General features: G+C 43.2%; 2 protein-coding genes across 2 annotated transcripts in view; one reads left to right on the forward strand and one right to left on the reverse strand.

The window, feature by feature from the left end:
- Nucleotides 1-733, reverse strand: part of LOC107622947 (G-type lectin S-receptor-like serine/threonine-protein kinase At1g34300) — a 3,341-nt gene extending 2,608 nt beyond the window's left edge. The window contains exon 1 of the mRNA XM_016325029.2: nucleotides 1-733. Within this exon, the coding sequence (XP_016180515.1) occupies nucleotides 1-601 (601 nt within the window). The 5' untranslated portion in view covers nucleotides 602-733.
- LOC107621218 lies at nucleotides 957-3,910 on the forward strand. The gene is made up of 5 exons (XM_016323252.1): nucleotides 957-1,197; nucleotides 1,492-2,019; nucleotides 2,100-3,035; nucleotides 3,093-3,508; nucleotides 3,560-3,910. The coding sequence occupies exons 1-5, from the start codon at nucleotides 957-959 to the stop codon at nucleotides 3,908-3,910; spliced, it is 2,472 nt and encodes an 823-aa protein (XP_016178738.1).

A 9,386-nucleotide genomic window follows, 5' to 3' on the forward strand; every position in this document is an offset into this window, starting at 1 on the left:
CGTTGTTCGAAGCAAGAACAAGAAACGAAGAGTTAACGAACTTGAATCTCCCGTTGTTAGATACAAGCTCGGTTGAGTTGACGTCTTGATTGGGAAGGATAGTGTTGGTAGCGTCATCGAAGCTGTTCGAATCTCCGAATTTCAAGTTTCCGTCGTCGGTGAGAACGAGTTGAATCGTTGATGCGTTGTTCGATTGGGAAGAAGATGAGCGGTTAGGGTTAACAAATAATGGGAGACCGTTGAGGAGGATTTGATTATTGGTGGTGATTTGAAGCGAAGATTTGGAGGTGAGGTTGGTGGATGTGGCGTTCCAAACGATAGGGTTTGAAGATTGGGGAACTTTGGCGAACGAAACGGAGAAGGTGAAGTGGTTTGGGGAATTCGGAAGGGGGAAGAAGCCAGCAGTGAAGTTTCTGTTTGGTGAGATAAGGAATTTGTTCTGAGTTGGACTCCATGGAGAGTCTGAGCTGTTGAATGAAGAGAAGGTTACTCGTTGGTTTTGGCTTTGTGCAATTGAAGGGTGAAGATTGAAGAGGAAGATGAAATTGATGATGAAGAAGAAGAAGAAGGAGGAGGAGGAAGAGAATGTGGTTAGAGACATGGTGGTTGGTTTTGTTTTCTGGGTTTGTGAAGTTGTGAGATGGAAATAAATTATATCAATTTTCTAGTTTTTGATTGGTTGGATAATGAATTATTGAATGGCGGCTTTGTGTGTGTTTGTTTTTGTCTTGACTGTGGAAGGTTGACTTGCAAATTGCTGGTGTCAGTGCTTTTATGGTCTTCTTTCTTTCTTTCTTCCTTTGTTCTTCTATCACGGTATCACCCACTTGTATCTCATCTTTCCACACCTTAAGCCATCCTTTGGTTCAAAGAAAAAATGAAAAGGGAAAAAAGTGGGTGTCAAGAAAAGGCTCATTAATTTAAATATGGAAAACATTATGGTGTATTAGCTGAAAATGGAGCAACTGTGTGTATTACACAAAGATGGACGTGTCAGATGGAGGTACAATACGCAGGAGGCGTGTTGCATCAACCACGTGGGGGGCGTGGAGGCTACGTGGCTCGATCTGGTTGGGCCAACATGGCAGCACGCAGGGGGCGTGCTGACGTGGCGATCACTGGTTGGCGGAGAAGGGGAAGCACGCAGGGGGCGTGCTGAGTCAGCACGCAAGGGGCGTGCTGACGTGGCGATTACTGGTTGGCGGAGAAGGGGAAGCACGTGGGGGGAGTGCTGACGTGGCGAACATGCATTGGTCCAAGTATGCAACACGTGGGGGGCGTGCTGAGTCAGCACGTGGCGGGCGTATTAAGTGCACCTCTCTATATAAGGCAGAGTCCGGTAGTATTTTGCATACTGAAGAAGATTTGAGTGTGTTTTGAGTGTTCTTTGAGGATATTGTTAGTGTAATGGAGGGCACCGCAAACTTGGTGGTGTATCGCAACGGTGAGATAATACATAATACTCATGAGGGAGTGAGGTTTGTGTCCCAGAATCCGTTTTCGTTTGTGGTTCCGTGCACGATGACGTTAATGGAGCTGCAGAACGGCCTCTGTCAAAGCATGGAAAACGGTACATTAATGAGAGTGAGCAGAATTTTGTATCGAAATCCGATTGTAGTTTTTGGTGGTCTAATAAGTTTGATGCCATGCCGATCACTGATGAAGCGAGTATGCAGAATATGTTTCAAATTCATCGGCATACTCAGATGCGACACCCACAGATTGAGTTGTACGTTGAGTTTGAAACTGTAGAGGCAGTAGCGGTTCAAAACGATATAGACATACATGATGATAGAGCTGCAGTGTACGAAGGAATGAATAGTGATAGCGAAGAGGACTTCGAAGCCACTTATGAGGCCGGCGACGAAGATGAGGATGGTGATGTGGGAGTTGAGGCAGCAGCAGAGAATGTAGTAGTTCATCCGTCGAGCAGTCAACCGATGGACGTTCCACCTTTTATGCGTGAGTTGGATCTCGAGGCCATGCATGCCCCCGAGTTTCCGGAATATGCAAACATAGGTACGTGTTGACTAAATAATAAGTTTTTGTTAGTTTATACGTTGGCTCTAGGGTTAAATGATGATTTTGACTTTCTGTAGGCGCTGCTGATCCTGAGGACGGAGAGTTCCGGATTGGAATGGAATACAGTAGTAGAAAGTCGGTCGTCGCATCAATTAGAAATTTCACTATATCTAAAGGAGTTGACTATGAGGTGTATGAGTCTGAGTCACAGACGTTCTATGCAAAATGCAAGATGTACGGGCGTGGATGTGATTGGCTTATCCGAGCCAGCTTGATACGGAAAAAAGGCTGTTGGGAGATACATAGATACAACGGAAGGCACACGTGCACGATCGGAACGATTTCACAAGATCATTCCAAGTTGGACTCAGATACAGTTGCTGAGGCTATAAGGCCATTGGTCGAGACGGACCCAACCATCAAGGTGAAATCTATAATTGCAGAAGTCCAATCGATGTTCAACTATACCATCAGTTACCGAAAGGCTTGGTTGGCAAAGCAGAAGTCAATAGCCAACATTTTCAGTGGTTGGGAGGATTCTTACCAAGCCTTGCCATGGTGGCTCTCGATCATGGTGCAAAAGATGCCTGGTTCAGTTGTCCAAATAGAAACACGACCATTGTACAACGGGAATGAAGAGGCACAAGGTGTAAAAATACTGCATCGTGTATTTTGGAGTTTCACTCCATGCATTAGGGCATTCAGGCATTGCAAGCCCCTGGTTCAGGTTGACGGCACACACCTATACGGAAAATACAAAGGTACACTTCTAGTCGCTGTTGCACAAGATGGGAACCAGAACATTGTGCCTATCGCCTTTGCCTTGGTGGAAGGGGAGACAGCTGATGGGTGGCACTTCTTTCTCAGAAATCTGCGAACGTATGTTGTTAGAAAAGACGGGATGGGTATGATCTCAGACCGGCATGAGTCAATACGGGCAGCAGTTAATCGTTCCGGTGGTGACTGGCAACCTCCAAGAGCATGGTGGATGTTTTGTATAAGACACATCGGCAGTAACTTCCTAAGGGCATTCAAAGTTCCTCACTTGTAGAAGCTTGTTGTCAACATAGGGTATTCAAGAACGGTGGAGGAGTACAATATCAATTATAAGAGGTTGGAAGAGCGAGGCGAGGCATATGTCAGGTGGTGCGATGCCATCGGACTCAGACATTGGGTATTGGCATTCGATGAGGGACATCGATGGGGCCATATGACAACGAACCTTGTCGAGTGCATTAACTCAGTGTTGAAGGGTGCCCGTAATCTACCTGTGTTGCCGCTGGTCCGAGCAACATATTATAGGTTAAATGAACTCTTTACGCGAAAAAGTGCCGAGACTCATGAACGCAAGCGTGCTGGATATACGTACTCCGCATTTGCGCAACAGCGGATAAAAGCAAGTATGCAACAGGCTAGGAATATAGTTGTGCACCGCTTTGATAGACGAAATAAGGTGTTTGAGGTGCGCGAAATGACTACTGAAAAGGTGTTAGTTGTTGATCTTGCGTGACGGACGTGTGGCTGTGGACACTTTCAGGTTGAACGAATATCATGTCGCCATGTTATTGCTTGCTGTGCTAACCAGCGTCTCGATTGGCAGTTGTATGTGCATGATGTGTACAAGATGAAGGAAGTTCGTAAGGTTTATAGATTTGAGTTCACACTATTAGGAGATCCCGAGACATTGCCTGCTTATGAGGGACCGACATTGGTCGCTAATCCCGCCCTGAGGCGAACGTCTAAAGGCAGGCCCAAGCTGACCCGATACTTGAATGAAATGGACTCACGTGACATGCGTGGTCATCGGATATGCCGTCTCTGTGGTGCTCAGGGTCATAGTCGGAGTAGGTGTCCACAGCGTGCTGGACCGAGTGGTACTGGTTCATAGTTTAATATGGTCATGTTTGTACTTTTTAATTTACCATCATTTTGTCAGTTGATGCTTTTGAAATCAGACATGTTTGTATTTTTCAGATGAAGTCTATCTATTGATAATTTAATTTCTACTTAATATTCTCATTAACTGATTTACTTAAGTTAATATACAAAAAAAGAACTACGGGTTACATAAGTTAACAAACCAAACATTAAACATGAGTTATCTTAACTTAATTCTGAAAATAAAATCTAGATAACCTAAACCGAAGCTCACTTCTTTCCAGCTAAGTAGTTCAGTCCCTTACCCATAACGCCCAGACCGAACCGTGATGGAGTATACCTATCAGGTGGATTTCGCTCCGTCCGTAGGTCATATGGGTGACCTCGAACTGAGTCATCCACCCCTGGAGCTCCCGAACCACCTGCCTCTGTAGGAGCGGCCGACCCACCTGTCTCTGTAGGAGCGGCCGACCCACCTGCATCTGTCGGAGCGGTCGACCCGCCTACCTCTTCTGGAGTGGATGATCCGGGCTTGAACGTGTCAAGAACTGCGTATGCCCGCTGACGATGGATAAAACCACTATCACATGACGTACTCCCTGACGTGTGGTCGGTAGTACGACCCAGCAAACCATGAGCCATATCAACTGATGCCCTATGTGGATCAGCTGACACCGACAGTGAAGTGATACCACTAAAATCTGACCAGCCACCCAAACCAGCGTTGGTCCAATGCTGTAGTTGCTGATCTCCGTGTCCGCCGCTGGAGAAGTCAAACCAACCTGTACCGGACGGAATGGTAAGTATGGGATCATGATGCTGGCTGGACTGACCGTGGTCACTGTGCAGAAAATGGTGGCTGCTCTGAGCGTGGTGGCTGTGCTGAGAGTGATGAGAATGGTGGCTGCCCTGAGCGTGGTGGTTGTGCTGAGAGTGCTGAGAGTGGTGGCTATGCTGAGAGTGCTGAGAATGGTGGCTGCCCTGAGTGTGATGGTTACCATGACTGTAGGCCGGTGGCTGTGGTATATAGTAAGGAATCGGCGCAAACACTGCATGCTGTGGGGCGGGTGGCTGTGGGACAGGTGGCTGTGGGGTAGGTGGCTGTGGATCATGAGTAACGTACTGCGTCAATCTCAACAGATGTCTATAAGAGCGTACGTACCAATCCCAGTACTCCACCGTCGGTAAAAAATCCCAGGTCGGAAGGGGGTGCTGATCCCGCAATCGACTGTGCCGCCTGTTGGCCCACTTCTCTATCCATGGCCCATGCAAAACTGTCCAGTCATGAAGCTGCACTCCACGTAGAACGATGCAATGCTGATCAAGTGGAATATCCCTTGCTGCCCGCGGAGGAGGTTGTGCATATCCAAACTGTCGCATCACTCGGTCCGCAGGGTGCCACTCGACACACTCGAACGACAACAATGGAGCAACGATGTCACACACCTCAAGATGGGGATGCAACTCGTCCGGAACGATCAATCCGTGGTACGGCCGCCACTCAAACTGCCACAGTATTATTGGCATATTAGAACCGTAACAATAATGGTTGGAAAAAAGGAACAGAAAAGCCATAACTATTTACCTCCTGCATGTAGTCTATATCATGCCTGAATGTCTCTACGGTCTTGGATAACCATGCTGTGGTCCGTTCCGAATGACTCCACCTGACACATTATTAATTGAAAAAATTTAAATAACTCACCATATCTAAAACATGCATCATGAATATAACACACGACTAAAATAAGACTTATTACCTCCTGGCAACTGATATCTCGGCCGGTGGAAGGGTTTGTCTCGGTACGGGAGCAAGACACGGCATTCGCTCTCATGCCCAAACAAACAACTGATTCAGAGGGCCATCCATCTCCTTTGTATCATATCGTGATGTACGGCATAGTGCTCTGTAAAGATGCACGAGACATGCTGCCCCCCAACTATAAGTATGGATCTGCTCGAAATCGCGAAGCAATGGTAGATATTTCGCATGGGCATATGCGGTCGACTTGTCCGTGAATAGGGTCGACCCTAACAAACAGAAAATATGAGCGACATCCTCCAATGTCACTGTAACCTCACCGATCGGCAATACAAAGCTGTGGGTTTCAGGCCTCCACCTTTCAACCAGAGCATTTAGCATGAGGTGAAATCCTCTTATGATTCCAATTCTAGAGACGTGGAAGAATCCCGTGGCGCGTAAGTAGTTCTCCACCATCGGATTCCACGTCTGTGACGGATCCAGTTTACGTACCAACAAATTCCTGTTAGGCTGCATCAACAAAGATATATATTACATTAATTAAATAATAATCCTTATAAATATTTTAATAAACATTAACATATTTATGCAATAACAATATTTAATAATATTTATTTTATCAAATTATTTATTTTTTTAATTTTTTAACAACAATATAATACAATATAATATTATCTATCACGTATTATTATATAATATATTTTTTCCTTCGACCTACACTAACACAAACACACACTGACTTCCTTTTTTCCTTCTCTCTTATATTGGCTTCAGCTCAATAGGAGGAAAAGAAGAAACACTTCATTGCTGCAATGAAGCTCACCGAATGCATATATATATATATATATGAAGGTCTCAAACTGGTGCTGGTTTCTGGGGTGGGGGTTGTCCCCTGCATGCAGGCAGGACTGGCAACACGCCCTCCGCGTGGTACTTTCAGCGGCATTGGAAGTCTGCGCAACTCTGCTGCGTTTCACGGTCTTCCATGTACCACGCCCCTGCGTGGTGAGTCACCCAACGTACCACGCCCCCCGCGTGGTGAGTCAACACGCCTCCCTCGTGTTGCTGGCGTGCTGCCACCTCGCTCTCCCGCGCAGTCACCACGCCCCGGCATGTTGAGGGTGAGCTCCACCCATCGGCAATTCCCCTCCTTGGCCAATATCCAGCCAATACACCAACATGCAGTCCATAAAGAAAATAATTTCCGTCAAGAAAATGGAGAAGAAAATTGGTTTGGTTGACAAGGAAAATGGAGAGAAAGAAAAAGTGTATATACTATATAGATCTCAAATTTAAAATTTTCTCACCTCAATTATTGAAAAACTGAGAGTGGGACGAATGCATCAAAGTAAATTATAATTATATCCTTTATTAAAAGACAAAATATTCAAATGAAAAAGGTCAATATTTTTTATTAGAGAAAAGGACAAATAGGTCCTGACTTTTTGTCTCGCGGATATTTTTGTTCTTGACCATTGAAAAATACTTTTAAGTCCCTGACCTTCACAAAACTTGGACGGATCAATCCCTGACGGAGGCATTTGGACGGATCAGTCCCTGACGAAGGCATTTGGACGGAGGGACTGATCCGTCCAAGTTTTGAGAAGGTCAGGGACTTAAAAGTATTTTTCAATAGTCAGGGACGAAAATGTCCGCGAGACAAAAAGTCAGGGACCTATTTGTCCTTTTCTCAAAGTATTTTTCAATGGTCAGGGACGAAAATGTCCGCGGGGCAAAAGGTCAGGGATCTATTTGTCCTTTTCTCTTTTTTATTAAACTCTTCCACCTTATTCCATGACAACAATAAAGACGTCTCACGGCCCACAAATTCAGCCCACTAGAATACACAAATTCAATTATAATTTTAGCCTTTACCTTATCTTTATCTTATCTTTATTTGCTTTTATCTTTCATTGGCCAATACTCTATATATATTTAGTTTTACCTTCATAATTTAATACAATTCAATCAATCAATCAACAATCAATAAAATTTTCTTCATCTTTTCTTTTCTTTTCCTATTCTTTCATAATTTTATTAAAGAATAAGAAAAAGAACGTGTAGCAAGAGAAGTGCGTTGTGAACAAATTCGTGAGAATGAGTGACATTGAAGCAGTTGCATCCCTCAAAAGAGGAGCAGAGGCTATAGAGTGCCGAAAGGAAAAGAAGCAGAAGATGAGGAGGACCATGGACTTGAAAGCATCTCGCCAATGTTCTATCATTCTCAATGTTTTGTCCTCTCACAAACATGGATGGCTTTTCAATCAGCCGGTGGATCCTGTTTTGTTCCAAATCCCTGATTATTTTGATATCATAACACATCCCATGGATTTAGGCACAATTAAATCCAAGCTCGAGTCAAATAGCTATCCTTTCATGGAGGATTTTGTGGCTGATGTCAGATTGACCTTCTGTAACTCCATGATATACTATGCCCGTGGTGATGAAGTTTATAAAATTGCAATGGAGCTCAGCCAAATATTTGAGGGTAAATGGGAAGAGTTTGAGAGAAGTTTGAATTGTGAACAAGATTTTGGAAAAAGTATGAATCAAGAAAATGATACCTTATCCAACAAGCCACCTCAAAGACTTGCGAGAATTTGTTACACACCAACTTTTAGTGCTACATTCAGAGTGATTCCAAGAGGCATGCACAAAGGATCAAGAGGACGTGTACATAAATCTGGTGCTAATAAACTGGAAAGACGAGGCAATCGCAACTCACATTTGCAGAAGAAATCTGATGCTGATTCTATTGAGAGAGCTAGGATTGAGGCCCAAACTAAAGCTGCTGAAAAAGAGTTTAAGAGACAGGAAAATATAGAAAGAGAAGTTGCCATTGGATTAGAAAAGATTAAGATAACTGCTGACGAGAAAGATAAAAGCCTGAAGGAACTTGAAATGCTATCTCCTCAATCCCCAGGTAGTAAAATTGCACCCAGATTGGGCCAGCTTAGTTTATTTGACAAAAATTATAATAATATGCAGATGACCAGATTTTGAATGCAAGGAAGAGATGATCCTTAGTTAAAGTACTCTTTAGCCATTTTATTTATTTGTACATTTTTTTATAGTTTAAATTTGAATGTTGGTGGATTTGTGTGTCTATGGATATGAGTAAAGCATATGCAAGTTCTCATATGTGACTTGCATTTAAATGCATCTTAATCAAATGCCTACTTTCCTTTCCTTCTTTTTAGATACCTCAATTTTTTATTTGGTAGAATACATAAATTCAATTATAATTTTAGTTTTTATCTTATCTTTATTTTATTTTTATTTGTTTTTATCTTTCATAGGCCAATACTATATATATATATATAGTTTTACCTTCATAATTCAATACAATTCAATCAATCAATCAACAATCAATAAAAATTTCTTCATCTTTTCTTTTCTTTTTCTATTCTTTCACAATTTTATCATGGTATGAGAGCCTTGATATCCTCCTTGAAGAGGATACATAAGCTATCATCTTTCTGGTGATAAATCACCTTACTTCTTTTTCAACCTCTTCCCACGATGAATAATCAATCTTTTAATTTAGCTCAGAATCCAACCAATCTCTATTACATTCATCCAAGTAAAAATCCAATATCCGTCTTGGTTACACCTGTTCTAACAGAAAACAACTATCATTCATGGAATAGTCACTATGGCATGTCTGCGCCTTCTTCCGGCAGTTTCATCTGCACTCTTCCGGGAGTTTCGTCTGCATTCTGTT

This window comes from Arachis ipaensis, chromosome B10 (assembly GCF_000816755.2).
Source record: "Arachis ipaensis cultivar K30076 chromosome B10, Araip1.1, whole genome shotgun sequence".
NCBI lineage: Eukaryota > Viridiplantae > Streptophyta > Magnoliopsida > Fabales > Fabaceae > Arachis > Arachis ipaensis.